The sequence below is a fragment of the Perna viridis genome, chromosome 14 (genome assembly GCF_037379345.1).
Source record: "Perna viridis isolate PV_CMFRI_1.1 ecotype Kerala chromosome 14, ASM3737934v1, whole genome shotgun sequence".
In the NCBI taxonomy this organism is placed as follows: Eukaryota; Metazoa; Mollusca; class Bivalvia; order Mytilida; family Mytilidae; genus Perna; species Perna viridis.
In genome coordinates this window covers 15,617,417-15,643,657 of record NC_142458.1, presented here as the reverse complement: position 1 = coordinate 15,643,657, position 26,241 = coordinate 15,617,417, and the positions used below count along the sequence as shown (strand labels likewise).

The window sequence follows — 26,241 nt, the reverse complement described above, 5'->3', positions numbered from 1 at the left end:
TTTGTTTTTTTTCTTATACAACTGTGGAATAAATTGTTTCTCACATTATTTTGACAAAGTTTCTCGATTTTTCAGATAATTGAGTAATTTTTTTAATTATTGGTATGTTGAAAGTTACATGTTCAGTTCTTCAAAGATATGTGAAAGTACATAATATTATAAATAAGATGTACTGGATAGTGTTAATTAAGGTAGCAGTACATATAGGTCTGCTAATGAACTATTGCTAGTTGTATTTCACCGTGTGTGCAGTGTGTCAAGATAGGTCACAAATCACCATGGCAACAACTGTATCTTCCTATACTCATCTTTTGATGAACGCCGCTATGGCTTACTGCAGTTCATCTGTCTCCTGTCCATTGGAAATCCACTTTTAGTAAGATTATTCAAAAAATGTTTTTTAAGAGGTCAAGATAAGTTGTTGATACATTGTTTTTATGGAAAAAAAAAAACTCCTTTCGTTTTTTTCAATATTTTTTTTAAGATTTATAATTTTTGAGAAATTTGATTTTAAACTAAAAAAAAAAAGGGTTTGAGTTTTTCTATAAGTAATGTATGATTAACTCCCACTTCTCTACCTTTTCTTACTTTTTATAATATTTGTGCTTCTATGCAAACTTAACCAGAAATTGCCATGGTGATATTAAAATGCACCTAGATATATTAATATATAATGCCAGTTTGTTGCTAGGCAAGCACAATTTATATGCTTCATTGCACATTTAGGTCATGCATGATCACCTGGTGTACAGGTACGAGATCTTAGAAGTGCTTGGCAAAGGGTCATTCGGTCAAGTTGTCAAATGTTATGACCACAAAACGGATCAGATGGTGGCGGTCAAATTAATCAGGAACAAAAAGAGGTAGGATTCAGTGATATGTGATGTCAACAGGTATTGTATTTAAGAATACAGTGAAAATACTATTGTTTGTGGGATACCAATTTTCAAGGTTTTCTTAGGTAGGCCATATCTCAAAATTTGGTTCCCGATAATGAGATTCAATATGCTGTGTAAAGTGAAAACCGCAAACCCACAAATTCAAGAATCCATGAACTTGTGTTTCTTTCCTTATCCACGAAAATTGGTATCCACAAATTAAAGTACTTTCGCAGTAATTAATAAGTGAAAAGAATTTGAAGCCATGATTAACCAGGGTTTTTAACGTACAATTATATCTTGGTAGCCCACAGCTTGAATTTTGATTGTATAGTATAGTTTTTTCAATCACAGTTGAAAATAAGTAACTACACAAAATTTTAGGTGCCATTGGTAAATGGGCCCTGCTAATTTCAAACCCGGTTATTTAACTTTTTCACTTGCTTTGGAATCCTATTTATTGATATAAGAAGCAACATATCACATCAGAAATATCCTCATCACTGTGTTTTGGACTAATGAAAAAGGTAAAAGAGATTTATCTCTCTATTGATTTTGATAAAAGATAGCCTGAGAACCAAGATATTGAATTTGAAGGACGTTGTTTTTATTCAGCTTCCTGTGAAAGATTTTATCCTTAAGTGTTTGTGTATTTATTTGTTACGAAACTGGAAATAGAAACTGAAACTATTTCTACAAATCAGATTTTTTTTCCTTATTTGTGTTGTATCGAAATTTACGTACTGATTTAATGTATTAAATTATGTGTTTGAGGAGGTAGAACTGGCGTAAGGGACACAACTCTTACAAATCATTGGAACGTTTGTATTCACCTTTTTGCATCAATCTTATGTAAGCGTCAAAGTAACATTGACTGATTTCATGCTGATTCAAAGGAAAGCTTGAAAGGCTTTATTGAAATTGAATATGTCATATGATACAAACATATCACTGATTTCAAGAGTAATGTCCCTTACCCTAGGTCTACCTCCTTAAATTGAATCAAGTTTAGAGTGTACATAAGTTTATACAACTGCTTTTAGGGTATGAACGGAGGCATACTATTTAAAAAACAAATATGAGCAGCTTGTAAGGAATATTTCGTCTATAGTGTTAATAAAGCTTGAAAATTATCTTAATTATTTCAAATATATTTTGGTCAATGATAGTGACAAGAAATCTAAACATTTGTTCAGATATGTATAGGACTAGTATTATAAATATGTGGTTTTTATGCATATAATAATACATAAAGTCACGTTTTTGGAATCACCTAAAAACCATATTCTTTCCATACATGAAATCCTACATAAAAATAGATATAATTACCATATGACTTTTATTTACTTGTTTTTTCATTAATTAATTTGTTAGCTGTTTTATCGTGATCCTAAACATATAAAAAAACATATGACAGTCATTTGTCACAACTTCTCCTGCAAATGCAGGTATTTTTTTATACACAGGCAGGTCTGAAATACATTGAAAATTATTGTGTTAGGACATGTGAATGTATAGTTTTCTGGATATAACCATTGAGATATTTTATACTGTATTTAGGACTCTAATTATATTTGTTGTCATTTGCAGATTCCACCATCAGGCATTAGTGGAAGTGAAGATATTAGATGCTCTGAGAAGAAAAGATAAAGACTCTCAATACAACATTATTCACATGGGGGAATACTTCTACTTCAGGAACCATCTCTGTATTACGTTTGAGTTAATGGGGTCAGTATATTAAAACCTGTTTAAGGACTATTCCTGTAAAACATATGGGGGACAGGGGGATGCATTTATTTTTTGTATAGGGGTGGGTCTTCAGGTGTTTTGACAAAATATAAAGTTTAATAGAACTTAGTAATTATGGGTTACAGGCTCTGCTAGTGAAAAAGTGCTTAATATCTTTTAATGGAATAGCCCTAAATACACCTTTTTGGACCTGGCCTCAGAGTCATAAATTTAAAAAAATAGTCTGAGCATATTCTTAACTTCAATGGTCACTACAATCAAATTCTTAGAATTAATGATGTCACAAGCAGTGAAGAATTCTCTGAGATTTAAGGAGGTAGATAAAATATAAGGAACACAACTCTTACAAATCATTGGAACATTTGTATTCAGCATTTTACATCAATCTCATGTAAGCATCAAAGTAACTTGGACTGATTTCATTCTTTTTCAAATGAAAGCTTGATAGGCTTTGGTGATATTTACTATGATACCAGCATATCACTAATTTCAACAGATATGTCCCTTACCCTAGGCCAACTCCTTAAGTAATTTTTCAAGTTTTGTGGCTCTTGTGTAGTGTTTGGTTTACACATCTTAAAGTGTCAACAATGAGAAACGTATGTGGACCAACATATGATTTACATATAGTCATCATTTACTTTTTTGGTTTTTTTTGTTTTTCACTAACATAAGATCTTCAGACGTTTGTAAGCCAATGTTTAAAATTATAAAATGACTATCATGTGTAAATTATTACATGTATATACCTGTCAACCCTCATGCATTATGGGGGAACTCCCACAAAATCAATGGAAAATTTAGAGTTTACCACACACTAATGTAAGTTTTGTGTGAGGTTTTTTGCTAAAATTACAATATTTTCATTGAAAAGAAGAACTAAATAATTCAACTTTTACATAAAAAATTGCAATTAAGTAAAAATCTCCCACACCAGACAGTGTCAGTGAAGGAGAATCTCCCCCATGGACTGCTCCAAGGGTTAACAGGTATGTGTATATAATCATGTGATTCAAGCAACATATGATTATCATTACTATTCTAATACAGAATGGATTATTATAGTTGTGGTTACAAATACATGAATTCTGTAGATTTACACTTACCTATAAACCAAAAAATTATGAACAATTTAGTTGCCAATAGCAGTCTTTGATGTCTTAATTTCAGACAACAAGCCCCTACCCTTAATCTGAAAAGAATTTTACGTAGGATACATTGGCTTGGAAGCAAAATTTCTGCAAGCCCACCTCTTTTTTTACCATGATTTGCTGGTGGGCTGGTCCCAATTTTGAAGACTGTAATAGTTCACTGTGAGAGTACTATTGTTTGTGGGGTACAAGTTTTCATAGATTTCATGGGTAGGCCATACCATGAAATTTAGTTCCCAATGAAAAGGAGATTTTCATTGATGTGTATTTTGAAAACCTCAAAAGCACAAATTCAAAAATCCATGAATTTGTGTTTTTTCCCTAATCCAGGAAAATTTGTATCCACAAATTAAAGTACTTTCACAGTTTTAAGAATAATTGTATTTCTACTTTGTTTTCAGGATGAACCTGTATGAGTTGATAAAGAAGAATAACTTCCAAGGATTTAGTATTGCATTGATTCGGCGGTTCGCCTTCTCTCTCTTACAGTGTCTCAAACTGTTACAGAGAGATAAAATAATCCACTGTGATTTAAAACCAGTGAGTACTAGGTGGTTAATTTTGTAAAATATTCCAAGAGTGATTTTGGAAGTATAAATGAATTATTTTGTGTAATGTTTTGTTGTCAGGAAATTTTCTTTTAATGCCTTTTCTTGAAGATAAAATGAGGGATGTATTTATTTTGGCAGTATTGATATCATGTGATTCTGAAAAGTTAGCAGTCTAAATCGACTTCAAATTTGTTTATAATTGACAACCCTTTATTTATTTTCGCTTGCTTTTACTGTTTCTTTTAATCAGTTGTCCTGAAGTTATATTATCTTTCTTTTTTTCCAGGAAAATATATTGTTACGACAAAGAGGTCAAAGTTCAATAAAAGTGATAGATTTTGGCTCTAGCTGCTATGAGCATCAGAGAGGTTGGTATATGGCTTATCTTTTGATCACCAGGATGGAAACAAAATTACGAACATGCAGGCTATTAGTTAATGATTGAAAAGATTGGAACAAAGTTTAAATTAGGCAAAGTAAAGTAATTTCAGTCCCTAGGTTAGAAAAAGACACTCATATGGTGAAAGGCTGTTATTTTTTAGGATGCCTTATTACAATAAAAACAACATAAAACAGATACTTAGTGCCTCCCCTATCATGTTTTTGTGGCTTTGAAAAAATATCAAAAAGCACTCTCATCTCCTTTATTGGCAATAAGGAGGTAAAACAAATGCTACCATTCATTACTTGTTTTCTTTGGAAATGGCCTGAAAATCAAGGAATATTTTTAATTTGGCCTTATAAGAACCTTAATCTTTTTTTTGTTTTGTTTTGATTTAAAATAATAAGCCATAATGATAAATTATCAACATTAATACAACTATTTTTTTATGTACAATTTTTACAATGTACTGACTTTCATTTCCAGTATATACCTACATACAGAGTCGATTCTACCGATCACCTGAAGTTATTCTTGGTCTGCCTTACTCCATGCCAATAGATATGTGGAGTTTTGGATGTATACTTGCGGAACTGTACACGGGTTACCCACTGTTCCCCGGGGAAAATGAGGTGGAACAGCTAGCCTGTATTATGGAGGTGATGGGTTTACCTCCAAATAATGTTCTCGATCAGGCCACTAGGAGAAGATTATTTTTTGGTAAGTATGAGAAAAGTCTTCAAACAATGACATGCAATCATTTTGAATACAATTTTACGAATAATGAAATAATAAGAAGTAGCCCTGTTTTAAATGGTAAACAAAATTTAAAATCAAATAAAATACAGATAAAACATGATTATAAAGAATTGGAAAATCCAATTTCTTGTGTGTCAGCCTTTTTCAGGGGCAAATGATATCAGATTGAAAGAATAAAAAACTTAACTGTCTATACTGGCTAGAAGTCAATTGCAGGGTCAGTTAGATTAATTTTAAAAATGTTCTCATCCTGACATGCATGAAGTATCTGTTATAGGATATATAATCATATTATTGTACATGGATGATTTGTTTCCGCTTTTTAGCGGAATTCCGCTATTTCAAATCCGGATTTTACCGTTACGATTCATTTTTTACTGTTTTTCACAAAATTTACTTGAATAAATAATACTGAAAATCCATATTTTTACCTTTTCTGCTAACTGACAGCATGGTGGCAAATTACTCACACATGTACACAATATTCATACACTTTTGTAGTAAATTATAAATATGATTTTAAAGTACGTATTCTCAGCTTTATTTTGACTATTTTTGATCAGAATACACACAAATAATACATTTACAATGCATAAATCTAGGTTCAGTGTGTTTTTAGTACTACATAGGGTATGGCCATTTGGCCCAGAAGTGGTTAGTGCGACCTGAACAAGAGAAAAAGAGCAAGTTAGAATGTGACATATGCTTTATTTGCTGAGTCGTGGAGTAAACTTTATTTTTTTTTTTTTTATTTATTAATGTTATTTATTTATTTTGTGTGACTGCAGTGTTTAGAATCATGAATTTGTTGTAAACATATTAAATTTTTCCAGTTCATTTTCAAGACATCTTTCAAGTGAATGTATTGCAGGGCATGAATTTCTTGAGGTTTTGAAACTAATTAAAGTTTCACAGTGTAAAAGAATCAATGCCTCGAGAATTAATTTTCTAGATTTTTTTATCATGGAAAAATAGCAAAAATTAATCATTTAATGGCAATATTCATTTTTGTTTTCATGGAAATTATTGTAATTACAGACTCCAAGGGTAATCCCAGAAGTATTACTAACAGTAAAGGAAAGAAGAGAAGAGTAGGATCTAAAGATCTTCAACAGGCAGTTAAAACCAGTGATGCTAACTTTCTAGATTTTATACGAAGATGTCTTGAGTGAGTTTTTAACCTAGGAATTAGACCATATAGGGACAGATCCAGAAATTTATTTTAAATAAGAACAGAGATGGTGCGGAGTTCTAATCCAGAAACCTATGATAGGAGGATGTCAAGATATAATTTGTTCATTTTTGCCCATTTTTTGCTTAAAATAAACACAGTTTTTAAAACCAAGTTCCAACCCAGGACCCTCTTGTGTCCAATACTCTATCTTTTACGGGTACATTGCAGTCACAATTTCAAGTACATGTAAATCACTCTTAATCAGCTTGATTTTTTTATATTTAATAGAACCCTATTGTGTTGGATTTAAGTGCCCTTTCACTTCTTAATTGCTTTGAATTTTACTTCTATTTTGAGTTATGACACTTAAATTACAGAAAAAAGGTGAAAGGGGTATAAAATGCTTATCCATCTCTAAAGAACAGTGTTTAAAGCGAAGAAGGATAGGCATTGAGGACTGTGGAAGTACTTTCATTCGTGGATACCAATTTTCGTGCATTAGGGAAGAACAACAACTTCGTGGATTTTTTATTTTTGTGGTTTTCTTGGGTTTCAGTAAACACATCAATGGGATTCTCCTTTTCTTTGGTACACCAAATTTTGAGGTTTGGCCTAACCACAAAAACCACGAAAATTGGTACCCCACAAACAATAGTACTTTCACAGTATATAATGTGGAACTAATTTATTCTTACACATTTGATTATATTACAGATGGGACCCCAGTATTAGAATGACACCAGAGGAGGCCTTACAACATGAATGGATTAAAGAAGGACTCGTACATAGACGTCCTAGAGAATCCAAGGAGAAACCTAAACCTAGTCATCGACCTTCACCTGCTCAATCTGAACAATCTGGCCCTCCAGATCCATATAAAGTCCCAGCTCAGCCTCCAGTTAAAGGTATGGTCCTTAACCACAGTCTCACCACCAGCTTGATCAAAATATATAATGCCCTCCATATGTTTATAAAGTCTCACCCCAGCTGCCAGTAAAAGGTTACCCACCATCTCACTTAGCACATTGTGGTCCTATGTATCCTTAGAAGGCTGCAGCTTGGCCTGAAATCCAAGGTATATGGTCCCCATCCATTTTATTCTATCCTTGTTACGTGTAATACTTGGAAGAGACAATAGTTAAAGCTTATATTTTTCTTCAATACAAAGTATGGTTATATAGATTTCAGTACCTGTGATCCCTTTTTATTACCCTGCAAAGTTAGAGGTATTTAGTGATCATGCTATATTTTCATTCTCCATCTACCTCTATGTCCATCCCAGCTTTAGTCTGCCACTCCTCTTAAACTGCTGAATGGAATCTGATGAAACTTTCACAGGTTGTTTATTGCATGATGTATTTTTGCACATCATATTTTATAATGATTTGGGTTTTCTGTATGATATCTTGGAAGGAGAGCAAGGGGTATCACTATGTGAGCTTTTTTCACAATTATTAGAGGATTATTAAAGTGCCCTTTGCTCTTTCAGATACTTCTAAGTCAGAAGAATGGCGAGTGACTCTAAAAGATAGAAAGAGTGCCAAACGAGTTCCTCCGATTGGTGCATCAGCTGATACTCAAAAACACGAGGAGTTAAGTGCTAGAGGTAAGCTGAGCTCAAGTACAAAATAATGTTAAACAAGATACAAGATTATGTTGAAACCAAATTTTAATTTGTATCTTGACTATTTTAAGCAATTCAAGGTTAATTTTAATTCCTCTAGTGGCCATTTCCATGAAAATCAAAGGAGAAAAGGATGCATTTCTTTTTCCTTTTTTATTTTGCCCTCAAAAGTTGATCAAAGTGCAGTATTATTGCCCATTGCCTATAAATGGAGGTGCTTTTATTTTGTTTTTATTCTGTTGATATGGAAATAAAAATAGATATATATGGTGAGACAATCTCAAAATTGCTTGAGAAAAGGACTTTAATTGTCATTCAACAGCCATGGGGATGATATTTATTGTGTAAAAATCTTTTTACAAGAACAAGATATTAGTACATGTACATGTTTTTTTGTTATTGTTTTTCGTTATTTTTTTATTTTTTTCATTTTTTTTTTAATTCATTTTCAGTCAGTCTGGCAAAATATTTAATCTGAACTTTACAAGACCGTTAGTAGTATACTGAACCATAAATTGCAGTGAGACTGTTCTTCATGTACTTTTTTTTATCAACACTACATTACTGGCAATATACAAAAAATGTTTTGTCATCAGTGATGAAATATTACATGAATTATACATGTACATTTGTAGGGTTGAAAAATAGTATATGAATTGTACATGTACATTTGTAGGGTTGAAAAATATTACATGAATTTTACATGTACATTTGTAGGGTTGAAAAAGATTACATGAATTATACATGCACATTTGTAGGGTTGAAAAATTTTACATGAATTATACATGTACATTTGTAGGGTTGAAAAATATTTCCATAGTTAATATGTAAAAAGTGAGTTCCGCTGGTGTTTAATTCCTTTGAATTATTTTGTTTATTTCAATACTTTTTGTTCCAGACCCAAGATTAAAAACAGTTTGGAAGCTATACATTTTAAATGTAATTAAAATTCAAATGTATCTTTGAATTTGCAATAATACTTAGGTGAAAAAAAGAGAGTTCAAAACTTTTTTTTCTTTTTACAGAGGTGTTCGTATTAAAGCAAAAATTTATTTTCAAAATATTTAAAGGGCGTATGCATTTTTGCAATCTTGATGCTATAAGGGTGAGCTAAGGAAATATCTGTATAAGTTTTTGTTTGGCAGCCTTTTATTTTGATATATTTATTTGAATACTTCTGATGAGGTATGTACAACAAGTACTGGAACAAAAAGCATGGAGAAAGTTTATGTTTGAGTCATTTTGGTTGTTCCATTTCAAGTTGGGAATGGTTTATTCGTTTTCATGTAGCTAAGAATCATGCAAAATGTGTTACATGGTTTAAAAGCCTACATATTTTTATTTTTGATATTTTGTTTTAAAATTCTCAAGTAAACATAAAATAACATGTAGCTTTTCATACCCTTGTTAAAAAGAGAAAAAAAAATGTATAGAATGCACTGCAGAATTCAAAATACAATGGAAACTGTTTGATTTTCAATATGAATTATCTCCTAAGAGCAGGCAGATTGGAATGAATAATTATACATTACATCATATAGATCTATAAAGCAACTTAATAACAAAAATTAAAATATGTAGCCTTTTTGAGGTGTATCACATTTTACAGAATTTGCATGACTCTTAAAAAGACTGCTACTTATGTACTGTCAGCTGTTTGTGTTAAATTTTGAACTATTGTATTTTGCTTATAAGAAAAAAGTTGGAAATTTTTGTGCTTCAGTTATGCAACTGCTTAATGAAAACAATTCATTCTTGATACAGTGGTGACTTTCTTAACATTCTTATTCTTGCTTCTATAAATAAGTAAAGGTGTCGGAAAAGTATTTTGCCAATTTTATCCTGCACCAATAAATTGGATCTATTGGAAAAAATTGTATACAGAGTATTGTAAGTAATACAACTGAGGAAATAACAAAAAAAAGCGAGATTAGAAAAAACATGAGTTGATGATAACAGTATTAAAAGCATGGTCTTTGTTTTAAAATTGGTTTTAATTGATTTTTTTCATGTTTGTGCTGAGTTCACACAGTTTTATTTACTAATCTGGTTCAGCATTCAGCATTTTGTGACCAAATTATGCAAATATTCCTTCTTAAATTGATTTCCTACTGGTGGTCTGTAGGATTTATCTCCCTTTGTGAAGTTATCTCCTCTTTCTGACAGAAATTAAGCCTTTTATAGAAATTATTTTTTTTTTTATATATTTATTTTATTCATCAAATAGTCCTAGTATTGATTTGATGGACATATCATTTGAAGCCATACATACTTCTGTGTGTCAATTCATTCCAAAATGATAAAATAACTTTAAAATACTGAAGGAATTTTATAGGAAATCTCTCCTTTTTTCTTATTCATTTTTACTTTATATTTAACTTTTTGGTTCCTAGATTTAAAGCACTAAATATAGGGAGAACAGAGGTATCATCCTTTGTGCTTCAGGAAATATATATGCTTCTATTAATTTTACTGAAGAAAGATAACTCTTGCAAATGGGAGATAACTCTACAAGGAGGGAACAAGTTGGGTTAAATTTGTGGATATTTTCAGTTTCTTGAAATATTTGCTTTACTTAGTTCCTTAAATTGTATGGATGCCCTTCAATATCATGATAAAAGTCAGGACTAGGGGAACATCATTGGTTGGAAAGGGCATGAAGTGGTAGCTCAAAAGTCTATGATGTTTTAGTATGAACATGGGAGGTTTGGCTAGCCACTAAAACCTGGTTTGGCCCACCATTACACTTTGAAATGTTTGTACAAAGCCAGGAAAATAGTGGTTAATTTCATTTTCCCATTTATCCTTGCCAGTGCATGTACTATTTAATATCTCTCTTCCCAATTTATGATTATTTGTTCAATAATTTTGTTGCCTTCATTTAATAAAACAGTATTGAATGAGATGTATTTTCTTTAATTGATGTAGTTCATGACCACAAGCATAAAGTGCCCATATCCCTTGGGTTGTATTTTCATCACAAAACATGAAGGTTGGTGAACTTTTTGTGTAGCACTAGTGACTAGACTAGTGTACGTTAGTTAATGCATTAACAATTAGTGTTAACACTAGACATTTGTTAGTTTGTTTAGTGATATAGCACTAGTCCTGTTAATTTAGTGAAACCTTTGTTTAGAAATGACAGAACTTTGTTTTGAAAATTTTGAATAAGGTGAAATAATTTTGTACTTTTATGAAGGAATTTTATCTAAAAACTGTTTAAAGCTATTTATTTGGACAGATTTTTTAAAAACTAATATTTGCTATATTGGTTCTTATTTATTTTTTTTTCGTTTTTGGAGGAGGGTTTGGGGTAAAAGTAAATTTGTATTTTTTTTATGCTTAGTCTTCAAGCTTTAAAAATAGATAACCGGAATAGTTCTGGAGTTTCTAAAAATAACATATATAGTTTCCATTAATACTGTATGTTCCAGTAGTAAGCTAAAATTGTTATTTGGATAAAATTTCAGCAAAGTGATTCAAGTTTTTCAGCCAGATATAATGAAGGTACTTTGGCTGTGGTATTTTGGTGTGGTTTGGGGCTAAAGTCACTTATTTTACAGATCACTGTATAGTGCTTTGTGTTATTCACATTGCTCATAATGTTTAATATTTTCAATGGCAAAAATAAACGGAAGGGTTTTATTGGTCAGTTAAAATGTTCAAAGATTTGACAGAGCCTTAGTGAGAATTTCTAAAGTACATTTATTTCTTGTAGGGCATGTTGTCCACTTTTGTTTGTCCACCCAGAACTTGGAAACATATGGTATATTTCTCTTTTCCTCCTGCATATTCTGTTCTCCTTTTTCTATTAAAAGTCAGAAAGTGCTGAATATGACATAAAGAATCTCTGTCATTGTCTATGTCTGTCTGAAATAATGTTTGAGTGAGATTCATGTAAACATACTGTTGATTCCCCATCCACCACTTTTTTCATACTCTAATTTTCTTCTTTCTATATCTCCATCTTCCTGGAACTATGTCTACTACCATTTAGAATTTGTAATACCAGATCATTTACTCTACCTTTTGGACAGAAATACTTTTGAAGTTTATATTGACTTTTTCCTGCTATGAGTAATGATCAACCCTTCACTATCTTATTGACCAGAATGTTAATAGGATCAACCAATCCATTTACAGAGAAAGGTCACATGACTACTGACAATTGATTTCAATGGACATATTTCTTTGTAGACCAGAATGTTAATAGGATCAACCAATCCATTTACAGAGAAAGGTCACATGACTACTGACAATTGATTTGAATGGACATATTTCTTTGTAGAACTGTTAAATGAAACATGCATGGCTCTTGTAAAGAAGACATATTAATCATTTTAATGCATTATAATTAAAGACAGATTATTTTTTACAGTTAGAATGTGATTTTTTTTCCAAAAAGCTTAGTGCTGGGCCAATTTGTGCTGCACTACTGATGTCTGTCTGTCTGTGTGTATTTTAATTTGGTTTGAACTACTAATTTCCAGAGTGGGTGATTAATATACATGATATTTTCTGTTCCATTTTTTTCCTGGTTTGTGCTGTTTTTTTTTCTTTTTTCAATATCAAATTATAGAGAAGAACCATGTTATTTTAAGATACAGTATGTTTAAGCAAAATGTTTTTGAATGATTCCTCTTTTTCCTCATCAGCTCTCTTAAAGTCTGGCATCATCCATCAGTTGCCATGTAAGGTAGCAACATCTTTTTACCTGATACATAAGAACTTAAAAAAATAATTTAAAAAAAAAAACATTTTCAGGAGATTATTTTTTCTTGTGCTAATTTGTGGTGCACCATGATTTTGTTATTTCTTACAGTGAAAAATTGAGGTTCATCATAAGATTTACCTTAGATATTGGTAACATTTATAAATACAGTATAAATTATTAATCAGAATGTTTTGGTGTCATCAATTTTTTTTAGTGGTGGAATTACAAAATTTTGACCTGTATAAAATTCACGAAGTTGGTCATGTCATATTTGGATGCATTGACAAATATACTTATGTAAGATTATTTTCATCTTCATATCTAAATCTTACTAAAAAATATGAAAATGAAACCTGTGTGTTTATGTTTACAGTAAACCAATAAATTGTTTTCAGATCAAAACTTTTAAATTGAAGGGGGTTGTTAATCATGTTCATACTATTTTGTGTACAAATAAAATTTCCTGGACTTTCTTTAAAGAAATTCTGTTTTGCAACTGTCCCAGTTACAATTTTTGTATTTTTTGTTGATATTAGAGTGGTATAATCTCGTATTGTTGTAGTAGTCAGTTTATGCCAGCATGAATTTTCCTTTCTGAGCAAAATTGTTCAGCAATTTGATTAATCATTTTGGCTATGCAGATTTTATGTTGTGAATTTTATAACGCATTTATCAAAAGAAAAACAAGAAAGTTGAAAATCATGTTTCAAAGTCCTTGTAATTGTATTTTAATTTTTGCCCATTCATGTTTGTATGTGTATATTAAGGACCCTTTTCATTATCAGCTACACACCAATATCTACTAATTCTACTTCCTTACTGTCTGGTACCTCATTTGAAATGAAGCATTTTGGTACCAGTTGGTGTTCATGGTGTGAGAATCATTAGTAGGTAAACCATTCAGTTACTTTCTTGCTGTATTTTGAAATGATATTGAACAGAGTGTTAACATAATTAATTTTGTAGGCCCTCATTATTTTACAGCACCTAGTGCAAAGGCTTCCACAGTAAAAAGTGCCCGGAAAGAGGAAAGCAATTTGACTGAGGAAAAACTACAAAAACAAGATACTGTGATAGAGGATGGAACATTCTTGCCACCAATAGGAAACAAATAGTTGATTTATGTGATTAAATGTAAACATGATATCTGTGATATGTTTGTTTGTCCCCTGCCATGAAATGGGAATATTAGGTGTTGCATAGATGCGGTCTGTCTGTTTGTTTATACCGGTATATATATTTTTTTGCCTGAAATAATATGGGAACAGTGACATTACTGCTTCATATACTGTTTTTTTTTCTGAAGTTTTCTCTTACACTTACTTTTCAAATTTAAACAGGAATATTACATAGTGCCAGTTTTGTTGATTCAAGATAATGACACTAAGCAAATGAAGTAATACCACACATTTCTATACGAGTTGTTAATTTGTTAATGGTTTGTATGTGATTGTTACAACAGGTTTGATTAATGATTGTTATGATTAGGATGATTAATGATTGTTATGATAAGTATGATTTATGATTGTTATAATAAGTATGGTTTATGATTGTTGTGTTTTAAAATTTATGATTGGTTTGAAATGATATGTCTATATGGTATGGCAGGTGCTTGTTCAGTGGTGTTAATTAAAATACAGTATTTACCTTGGGTATTTTATAGAATAATTTCTATGTTGAATCAGATTATGAATATTTAGTTGTTAGTGATTTTCAGGCCACTGGGATATTATTGGCCATAGTTCTACTTACTAACTGTCCATTCTTCTCTAAAACTTCAAAACTAATGATCTTAAAACTCACAGTAGAATATTTGTTTAAAATCAGAGGCATGAAGAATTCACTAATTTTTAAGGATATACTTTTTTATAAGTTTGTTAAAGATTTGGTTTATTTTTAAATGTGACTATTATGCCTGAGGTTAATCTCTTCTGTTTTATAATAATTATTTTGGCATTATAATGTGGGCCATTGTTTAATTTGATAATGTTTTTTTTTTGTGTTTTTTTTTATTTTCCTTGTAATGCATCTTTTTATACCCATCAACATGATCAGTATTCCCATCCAGTAATAACATACTATCCATATTTTACAACATTACTTGACCATTATGTAAATTTTCATAATCAAAATCATGTTTTGTGTGTATACTTTTTCCATCCACTGATCATTTCTATTGATTTTTTATTTATTTTCAAAAATAAGAAAAGTTAAGTTTTAAGATTTTGTTTCAGTTTTCAGTCTGTTTTTCTGAGCAAATATTATAAGTAATATTGATGCCTGGATGGGTTTGGTGCTTTATGTCAGATGTTTTCGTATAACCTAAGATTGTAATTACAAGCAGGGAATACATTGTACATATATTGCTAAAAAAAGTCATAATTATCATCAGGATATAATTGAATATGAAGTATATCATTCATATTTAACATAATTGATTGTGGCCATTGGGTTCTACTCTGCCACGTTTTCTACTGAAATGCTATTAACCTATATATTTTTGAAGGACTTTTCGATATGTGAGATATGTACAGCAATTTCAGTGAGAATTCAATTCTTTCAAACCTTAAGGTTTGGTTAACTATTAAAGAAATGAAAGAATAAACTCCAGGCAAGTTAATTTTTCATATTTGCAGAATATACTTGCTTTGTTTTTTTCTTCAGCAATACATAGGTAACAAACAAACGAGCAGAGAAGTAGTAACAACATAGTGTATTCCATCTAAACATCAGTCAAAATTCACCAAAAAGTCTCTTTAATCCCATTTGTTTTAAATCGTTAATTACTATTTTTTTTTTTAATCTGCATGTTTCCTCTTTTTTTCTTGACCTAAATTAGCAAGTACTTTAAGGAGGTAGACCTAGGGTAAGGGACATATTATGGAATCAGTGTTATGTTTGTATTATATTCAATTTCACCAAAGGCTCTGAAGCATTCGTATGAAGCAGAATAAAATGAATCCAAGATAATTAGCCAGCACTCCACAGTATTGTAGAACTGCCTAATTTTGGTCTTGTAATCTGATGCTTTGTAACATTTATCACTTTAAAAAAATGTCAAGCATCTGTAAATCTATATATTTAGAAATAGCTCTAGCCAAGGCCTTCAGGATGCAGTAAAATTTTCTGGTAAAAAATTACCCACAGCATATAGGGTTACCATAGAAACCATGCAAAAATATGCGAAAATTTGCAAAAAAGTTCATAAAATCAGGTTTAAAAATATCAAATTTCCCGCAAAATATCTGCAATTTTTATTTCATCCCCTGAAACTGTTCAAACTTTTTCCTTCGAAAACCCCTTCCTCAAATGGGCATCGCCGGTTAGATTTTGAGCTATTTCACTTTGTAATCCACTTATTAAATTTAGCATGGTGAAAAATTGACTTACTTTCACTTTCACAATGAAGTCAAATTGTCATTGAAAAAAAGCCCCTTCAACATTGAAAATATATAAAACATTGCAAAATACTTTTAAAAGTCCCCTTTTTTCAGAAAATGTTTTATCAACAATAAATTCTTCATTTTTAATCACTATAGCAACCACCGGTTTCCATTTATGTCATTTTTCATCCTAGCCAAAAGTGGGAAACTAAACTAAACTGTGGAGTGCTGGCTTAGATGCTTACATAAGATTGATGTAAAATGCTGCATACAAACGTTCCAATGATTTTTAAGAGTTGTGTCCCTTACCTTAGGTCTACCTCCTTAAGTTTATAAATTTTATTTTGCTATTTTTGTTTCTGAAATATTGTTTTTAATTTTTGATCTTTGCTGCTTATACAATCTTGGGAAGTGATTTCGATTTTGTGTCTGATAAATAGGAAGACCAAACTCATCCACTGTTCAATGATCGGTAACGGAAACAGTATCCTACACTTCTAGTCTATGTAAAACTCTTTCAACTCTTGGTAAAATGTAGAACTTTTGGTCAAGATATTTGGAATTTCTGTCAGTTTTAATAGTACTTCAATAAAGTAATTGCTAGTAAAACATTATGTATTCCAGTAAAGAAATTTCATTGGACCAAACATAAGTGAAAATTTTAAATTTCATGTGAACTGATATTCTGAATTTGATACTGAAATAATTGTAAATAAAAGTTAAGAGTAAATTATAAATTGCTCTGTTTAAGAGCCCCTGGAGTTTGGATTGAACTTCCTCCATGTATTGCATAATTTAGTACAGTTCTACTGACCATGAACGATTGATACTTTGTATTTGTACATTTTTCATTTCATTCAAACTTACGAAGCTTAACAGCTAGATGCTAACTTTCTCTCTAAAACATGTAAAAGGCTGCTACATTATTAAATCATTTTAATTGAAAATATTCAAACAGTAGTTGAATGATGATCAACAAAGCTCAGAAAGAAAATTTATTTTATCCTGAAAATAAAAATTTTTATGTATTGATTGTGTCTATCATGAAATTCTGGAATTATGAATGCAAGGGGATGGAACATTTGATACTGAAGAGGGGGATGGCAATTTTTTGGGGGATTGGAATATTTATTTTTGTAATTTTGAAGATTAGAAAAAAGTATTTTCAACCACATCAGGTCAAGAACTTATTTCCATTTCACTGTATGAGGTATCCCTACTTGGGTCAGAAAATTAATATCTAAGAAGTGTAGGTCAGAATATTTATTTCCAAAATCCCTTTGGCACTTTTAGATTCAAATGGTCATCCACTCAGACGACTGTTTAAGTTGTGAAACATACTAGGAAATATTAAGGCATTATAAATGTCTGTCACATACGTTTGTATATTTACTGCATTATAATTTTGGTCCTAAACTAGTCATACCCCTATTACTGTTTAAGTTTTATTATTCGTGGGGTACCAATTTTCGTGGATTTCGTGGCTAGGCCAAACCACGAATTTTGGTTCCCAACGAAAAGAAGATGTCCAATGATGTGTACACTGAAATACTGAAAACCTCCAAATCACGAATTCTAGAATCCACGAACTGGTGTTTCTTCCCTAATCCACGAAAATTGGTATCCACTAATTACAGTGCTTTCACATTAAACCCACTGACAATCAGTTTCTGTTAGAAGTCAAGTTGCTCAAAATCTTTTAGACCAGCCATTCAATTTATCTAAAGTAGACTTCAGTGCCATTTGTTATATTTTTAAAGACTGTCTATTTAGAAACCAGGAAGTTCCTAAGATATGGTATTTTTTTTCTTCAAGGAAATAGTTGTGTCAATATAATGTTTATATCATATGTATGTCCAATAGCGCAAAAAAAATTTAAATCAACCATGGATGACTCTGAACATGTTTTTGAATTTCTCTGAGAAAGCAACCAAATTTTTCTCAAATAAAAGAGTTTTCTCCTTTTCTTAAAAGAATATCAATGCTTTCTATGTAATTTATTTCTTTTTAATTATTGAAGTCAATCAAAAACATTCATTCAACTTTAAGAAAGTATACATTTGTGATATGAAATGTGTGAACAATTTTTGAAAACAAAATTTGTCATGTGCCTCCCACTGTCTCGTTTTTGCATGAACACCCTCTTAAAAAATGAATATTGAAAGAAATCAAACATTATTTTATTCCTCTCTTAGGTTTAAATTAAAGCTAATTAATGTTAAAATTGAGTTTCCATGTGAATAGGATCCCAACTTAAATCTCTCATCTCAATATTTCATAGAAAAATCAACATCTTATCTCATATGGTTTTTGTTCAAATTAGACTAAAATTTGTATATGTAAATTAGATCGATGTTTTTGTTTAACTGTACACCGTGTGGGTTTCAGCACATCTTAACAAAAATTGATGTCAGATTTTACCTCAAACAGTATTCAATGTATATATAAACATGTTGCTTAATTTATTTTGCATTTATTAGTTGTTTTAGTGCTAGTAGACTTTTATTCTGTTGATGTATTCGTCCAGTGAATCCAAGTTTGTCCCCAGTAATTTAATTGTGATACTTACACAAATATTAGAGGAGAAAGATAAAGCGGACTTGCTTAAGAAAAATCTACAATTACTTATCGACATCTTGCTAAATTTAAACTGAGGTATACATTTTGATTGCATAATTTAATTGTAGAAAAATAGGTCATATAGTGATAACCTTTAGCTATTAACTATCACCAAAAGTGCAATAAAGGGCTCAACATAATAGTATAGGCATTTAGTATTACATAGTAGAATTTTACAAACTTATTGAATTTAATTTTATTATTAGAACAATGAAACGTTCAGATATGTTGTCTAAACTTTGTAGTAAGTGTACAGTATTAATTCTCATTGTACAGCAAAATACTTTTTAAAATTAGAAATACTAGTAATCCGTAGTGTCAGTGCAATAACGTCCGTTTTTGCACTGAAGCCAATATGATTTTTGGGGTTGATATTATTTGGTTCAAAATCATGTTGTATACCATAAAAGGTTGATGTCATATTATACAATGTTTTTTTTTATATTTTTTATCTTCTTGGTAAGGTAGTATTAAATTCCACTTAAATATTCCTAAACACCCAAACAATAAAATCATATTTTTTATTATTTTTCTGAATGTAGAAACTCAAACTCACAGTAAGCAAAACTTAGTTAAGTACTTCCCCATCTAAGAATCAGGCAAAATTGTGTATACGATGTGACACACGAAGAAAAAAGCGCAAAAATATTATGGCATTATCCAAGTATTAATTCATCATGACCTCCAGAAACAATCATCAAAGAGTTTGTTATGTTTGCCTTTTTAAGATATTGATAGGTCAAATTTAGTTGAAATGCACTATGAAAAAATGGCCGGAAAATTTTCCAGCACATTTCCTCTTTATAAACAATAAAAATTCATCTAAGTCATAGATGCTCCAGGATAAATATGAATAGCGTTTCGGTTGTTTTCTAGATTTTTTTTAATATATTTGAGGCAAAAAAGTGTAAATTTAGAAATATGATGTGCCACCCATTGCCTGATTCTTACACATAATTTTACTTAATTTGTTACTGTTTACTGACTCTACTATAATGGTAGTGGTAGACAAGGTTGGGGAAAATATGTTTTAACCAAGTTACAATTTTACTTCAAGAAGAAACACATTTATATATGATGCTTATATAGGGGAAACATTATTTACTTTTTTATTATTGAAACGGAAATGAAACATTATAGTTAGGACGCTTTATTTTAGAGAAAGGGGAAACAATATTTTAATTTATCAAGTTTTAAATCTGACTACGAAGTTTTTTCATATCACTAGACGTGGATTTATTGAAGAAGATGGTAGTTTGTTTTGTCTATATTTTAATGTTTTTTTTTTCCATTTTATTAGTCATTAAACCTTTACTTCTTTTTTTTTAAAAACTGTCATGTTATAAAACAGTTCTGAATACCTGTGTTTTAATATGTGTTATAAGTTATTGTTGAACTATGTGTGATAATCTTCCCGTCCAAATTTTATCATAAAAAGTTATATTTTCAAAAGATGTAAAAAAATAAAAGTGCAAACATGTCTTTGTGTCACGTTTTGTTCAATGACATTTGTCCCATCCTGTCTATCCGTAAGCTTATACCGGCAGATAATACATTAACTTTGTTTGATGGAAGCTCCTTATCTTCCTATATGGAAATTGGGAACGGTCTTTTTATCTTATTGTCATTTGATAATGTACTTTTGTTTTAGACAACACAGATGTTTTGTTCCTTGCAATACACGTTTGTACGTTTCGGCTGTTTTGGCTTGCTTTTTCGTTTTTTTTTAACTTTAGCCCATCACTTTTGACGGGACGTATAATGATATACCACTTGGTACAATAACTTCCAAACGCTTTAAGCCATTTAGATAAAACTTTGGTTTATTGATTATATTGATAGAAGAAAGCTCCCTTCAATTTTGAACATTTATAACAAGAATAGGTATGGTGAATATGTCAAAGGGACAACAACCCTACCGAGATGAAAATGTCAGCCCAAAGCCACCCATTGGTCTTCAATGAACGACTAGGAAATCCTCACACCACAGGGCAGGCTGCAGCTGACCCCAAATTATCATTATAAAATAGGTACTGCGAAAGACTTGCCCCTATATGTAGGTTTTTAGTAATAGGACTTTTTGCGTTTAAAAAAGGGGGATTTCTGTTTTTGCACTCTAACTGATAAATGCTTTCAGCAAATGTCAGAAACTTCATGCTATTCTTTGTAACCATTCGCATAGGCTCTCATTCGTTTTCTTTAAGTTTTCGATTTTGGCACTTTTTTTTTTATAAAAAAGCAGGGCGTTTATATATTTAAATGATTGGTATTTTCGTATTTTACACCCATGTGTAGATCAATCGAAGATGAAATGCAATCTAGGTTAGATGGATCATGTCTCGGAGGTTTTACATACTAGGATTGATCTGGAAATGAGAAAAGGCAAGTATAGGTTAGTTTAACCTAAAGAAAAAGGCGTTTGGTTTGATATCTTCATGGTTTTGTTTTCCGCTGTTATTCTAACATCACATTTACATTCAGACATATTCGTGTGCGCAGTGTTCTTGATATACATAAAAAACTACTGTAAAAGATATATCTTAATTTTTCCTTTTCTTCTGTTCATAACCATTGACCATCGATAATCGTTTGTAGAGAGAATTAGCAGATTGCATGTCCGTACATTTTGAAATAAGGCCGCAGCGGTCCTTTTCACAAAAAAATCGTAAGTGTAAAAGTAGTCGTAAGTTATGATGTCATGATAGAGTTAAGTATTGTGACGTCACAACTTACGACTTATTTTACTCTTACGATTTTTTTTTTTGTGAAAAGGGCTGGAGATCTAAAAGTAGACAAACCCCAAAACAACAACCATTATATCAAAACCACAAGAAGATTAAATGAACATGTTCACAATGCATACTTAAATTTCGAAATATTGAACAAATGGTGTAATTTTTTTTTCTCTTTTCTTGGACTGTCTTAATTGCAAGGTTTTGTAAGAATAAGGCAAAATGTAAAAAATCAGAAATATGCATGTCAAAACCCCACTGATCTGACAATATCATTTCACTCAAGGATGCTTTTTCTATATGAAAAGACCATTATTTGATCTCTACATCACCGGATTTGTTGAGAATTTTTCGATAGGATGTAAGAAAATTGAAGTTTTTGACAGAATTATCCGCCCTTGAAATGTTAATTTTCAGTGCACTCCAATTTATATTATAACTAAATTTACCAAAATGATATGGAAAATCTTGTCAATTTCCCTTGATTCTGATGGTCAAATTAAACTTTCAAAATGTTGTTTTTTTATTCATACCATATCTCTCACTGACTGATTCTTAGAGAGACTGATCAATTGAGTAGTCGAAGGTATCAGCAAACAGAGCTTGAGAAAATAAACCGATAAGAATGTGTACGTACTTGTTATGGGCAACTCGGCGGGTGTTTCCAGAAATACAGAGGACGCTTACCCTACCGGTGCAACTGGTCCTTTCTCCCAGTTTTTTTTAAATCACTAGACAATTGTTACATTGTATGATACACTGCACTACTTTACGAGGGAGTGTACAGCTTATTTCAATCAGATTGATGCTCACCTTAAAGGTCCACCTGGTCCATGCTCCCATTTTTTGGCGGAGTTAGATTTGCTCATTAAGTTTTGTTTCTTTGTACGTATTATTTTGGTTATTTCATGTTCTTTGTTGTTTTTGTCTGGTTTCCCTGTCCAGTCTATATGCCTGGATTGCTTTCTAAATCTTGGTTCCCTTAATTACACATTTTTTTGTGTAAAGATGGATATAACATATGAGTTGAGAATTTTATTGTAATGAAAAAAAAAAACATTTAAGTAATGACTTTTAAATTTAAGAGTTATAGTGCTTTTATTTGGCGAATCCCTTATGTTCATACAATTTAGTTTTGATGTATCATACGAAGGAAGAAAACTGATATTTAAACGTATTTGATTGAAAACATATAGAACCAGATGTCAGAAGTAAAAATTTCAAATAATAATAATATGATAGTGAATTACCAAAATAACATCACGAATGCCGAAGAACGCCTAGATTTAACGAGTGTTTCGGAATCTATTCTGCGCACGAGTTAAATCATCAAGCGTTCTTGACATGAATAATCATACAAATGCATTAAGTTTATTCACGATAACGAATTGAGTCTCCTATTCATTAGATATATTTTCTACATAATTTATCGATATTTTTTAAGATGAATATTTAAACCATGAGATTGTCGAATTCATATCAATATTGTAACGTTTTTTGGCATGTAACAAAATTATCGAACTGATAAAATTAGGGCAGTAGTCAAAGGAAAAAAGTCTGAAAGGAAAGTTTGTTTATGAATGAAAATATCAGTGTAAAACTGTAAAGGTGGAGTTTGTTTGTAATTCCACCACAGATCTTGTACAGACGTTCTTGCATTTGTTGAATATATCAGGTTTCTACATAATACATAAAACCGTGATCTATAAAGTTACATTTTAATATTCCATACGATTAACATTTGATGATAATAGATATACTACTATTTAATTTCCGGAGTTCGCTAATATTTGCTTTTTATGTCATTTCACTTGCAAAATTATACGCTAAATGATTTTTAAACCCACGTAAATAATAACCAGCATTTACGATCATTTGAAAAAAAAAATCGCCCAAATTTACCACCATTTACTTTTAAGCGTTTAAGGTAAATGTAACATTCTGTTGGCAACTTCTAATATTTGCCTTGTAGCCAGGCAACCAGTGTGTCCACGTGCTGTCCATTCAAGATTTCCAAAAGCATGTTTCTTTGCTCTGTTTTTTTTTCATATGGTGGGCACAGAGGAAATCTAGGAAGTATAAGTAGACATCTGGTGATATAACGATGCCTCCGGTTGGTTTATTGTTTACAGATCTTGGCATTTCAGTTGGAAGTAGGGTCGGCGAATAAAATATTAAATTCATTAAAAAGTAATGCATTATGACATTACATACGCTACGGCATTTTGATAAAATATTCTGAAGGTGTTTAGGAAGTCTAATTTGAGTCTGAAAAGATACTTTTAGTTTGTTCGGTGTACATTTACCGAGAGTTTCCCTTATAATGAACATGCACGTGTTGTAGTTTTTTAGTTTGTAGAACAAAGAAGCCAGCATACACCATCCACTGACACAATCACCTCTTGTACTTATCATTATGTCTGGAAAAATTGATTTGTACTGCTTATAGATGTATTTGTTACAATTTGGACCGATAAATACGCGAAATATTTCATTAGTCGAAACTCTGTGATAACTTTCTGCTGCCATTATATACACGATTATTCGCTTTGCCGATAAAGTTGTACATCGCGCGACACATTTCAGTGCCCTTGAGAAAAGACTTCGACATGCTGCTCTCGATATCAAACCACTTATCCAGGCGATAGGTGATACAGCAGATGACATCACAGTTTCGTTATCTTTGAGTTGTGTGATAGGTCTATATAATGTTCTGAAATTCTGAAACGTTTTTGTATGTAACAAAGCATTCAAACCACTAAATTTAATTTCGTATAAGGAAAGGAGCAGTGTTGCGTGTTCTTTTCCACTGAATCTTCCTTCAAAGAAGTTGATTTCAGGGATGAAGTAATGCTGGCATATTTGGTACTGTACACAATATGATAATCGGTTCAAACAGGTCTGGATACACTGTGTAAGATTTGTTTCTACCCAGTAGGAGGGATCGTACTCTTCAGACAACCATAACATTATATTCTTAACAAAATACGAACAAAGTATGTCAGCATGTCGTTTCTTAATTATATCCGATAAAATTGTCTTTATCATTGCATAGCATAAAAACTGTGTGTGCGTGAAGGAATGGATCAAATGTTTCTCCGCAACAGCAAATGATATTCTCCATTCAATGTCTTCGTGTTTAGATGTTTTGCAGCCTACAGGAACAAATAATACACCGTATTGTTTTATTTCATTGATAAGTTCTGAACTTGGCCACACACTTCTTTTCCTAGAAGTCCATGAATTTGCTAAGGAAATCCAGTCCTTACATCTGAAACCAAGTAGAATTTCTCTTTCAAAAGATGTTTTTGATTTCAGAATCTGACATGGTCCATGGGGAGTCGAACCTCTTGCAGCCAAAGTTTCCCTGACACCTGAGCTAGACAAGTACTTAATCCCTTCATACCAGTAATCGATAGTAGTTCTTCCCATATCATAGTATTTCTTATTCCAGTATATTTTGTTGTTATAAACCTTATTCAACAATCGGAGTCTTGTATATCCTAATTTAGTTTCATCGTATTCCATCAATAATTTGATAGAATCTTCTGAAATGTTGGTATCAGACAACTTTTCATAAACATGAAAGTTTTTAAATAACTTCATGATATCAAAATCACTTCCGTTTAACTCTAATCCTTCTGCTCTACTGCCACTTGGTATGGTTTGCTGGTAGCCTGAATTTGTTAATTTCTCGACAGCGAAATACATGTAATGTCGACTTTTTACGACGTTTTTAGATCCAAACACTTGACATAGAGAATTATACAGTTTAATCGATTTGTATTTTGAATCGTTATCCATTATTATGCTCCTTATCTACCTAAACTATGAATTTATGAATCATTCATCATTTCCATTATGGTAGAGGGGAAACGTGGAGTGTATTTAAATTATAATAAATGATCAACAATTGCCGGGAAGTCCAATATTCTGAGGTTTTAAAATTTTATAGTATTCAATTCAGCATTTATCCGTACATCATTCTTCCCATTTCCATGAAATGTTTTCCTTATTTTTTCCCAAATTTATAAATAGGTCATGTCGCCGCTCTTTTTTGAATGTTATCCAAACGTTTATAGACTAAAATTAAAAAAAAATAAATGCAAAAAACGATAACATAAATATAATGAAGCGAATGAATACAAAACCCAACAAAAGAGCTATTATGAGTTTATAAAGTTATTAAAGCGAAGCCAGGAAATAACATAAAAACACTTCTGGTAGATTAACATCCTCATATCTAACACTCATCGTCACCGTGTTCCTACATGTTCTGGACTTTTTATGAGCAACTCGACGGGTGTTTCTAGAAAAGAAGAGAAGAGGACGCTTACTCTACCGATGTACCTGGTCCATGCTCCCAGTTTTTAGTGGAGTCCGAGTTGCTCATTTGCTTTTGTTACTTTGTATGTATTATTTTGGTTATTTTATGCTCTTTGTTGTGAATGTCTGTTTTCCATGTCTGGTCTTTGTCTCTAGATTACATTCTTTTGATTTCCGCTAGAATCTTGGTTCTTTT

General features: G+C 31.3%; 2 protein-coding genes across 17 annotated transcripts in view; one reads left to right on the top strand and one right to left on the bottom strand.

The window, feature by feature from the left end:
• LOC148598369 (dual specificity tyrosine-phosphorylation-regulated kinase 4-like) overlaps positions 1 to 20,467 on the top strand; it is an 87,347-nt gene extending 66,880 nt beyond the window's left edge. For 3 of the 16 annotated variants that reach the window (XM_088560053.1, XM_088560037.1, XM_088560049.1), the window contains exons 5-14: positions 727 to 863; positions 2,469 to 2,609; positions 4,183 to 4,321; positions 4,619 to 4,700; positions 5,201 to 5,434; positions 6,512 to 6,641; positions 7,362 to 7,552; positions 8,137 to 8,253; positions 10,084 to 10,161; positions 13,952 to 20,467. In XM_088560053.1, the coding sequence (XP_088416179.1) occupies positions 727 to 863; positions 2,469 to 2,609; positions 4,183 to 4,321; positions 4,619 to 4,700; positions 5,201 to 5,434; positions 6,512 to 6,641; positions 7,362 to 7,552; positions 8,137 to 8,253; positions 10,084 to 10,161; positions 13,952 to 14,100 (1,398 nt within the window). In that variant the 3' untranslated portion in view covers positions 14,101 to 20,467. The other 13 variants (XM_088560042.1, XM_088560040.1, XM_088560039.1 and 10 more) reach the window with 12 other exon arrangements.
• A 2,864-nt stretch (positions 20,468 to 23,331) lies between these two features.
• LOC148598368 (cyclic GMP-AMP synthase-like receptor 1) lies at positions 23,332 to 25,925 on the bottom strand. Its single transcript, XM_088560975.1, has one exon. It carries the CDS (start codon positions 25,521 to 25,523, stop codon positions 23,724 to 23,726), a length of 1,800 nt encoding a protein of 599 aa, XP_088417101.1. The 5' UTR covers positions 25,524 to 25,925; the 3' UTR covers positions 23,332 to 23,723.
• Positions 25,926 to 26,241: the final 316 nt, after the last annotated feature.

Coding starts and splice junctions, on each gene's coding strand:
- LOC148598368 (XM_088560975.1), bottom strand. CDS start 25,523: ATGGATAACGATTCAAAATACAAATCGATTAAACTGTATAATTCTCTA.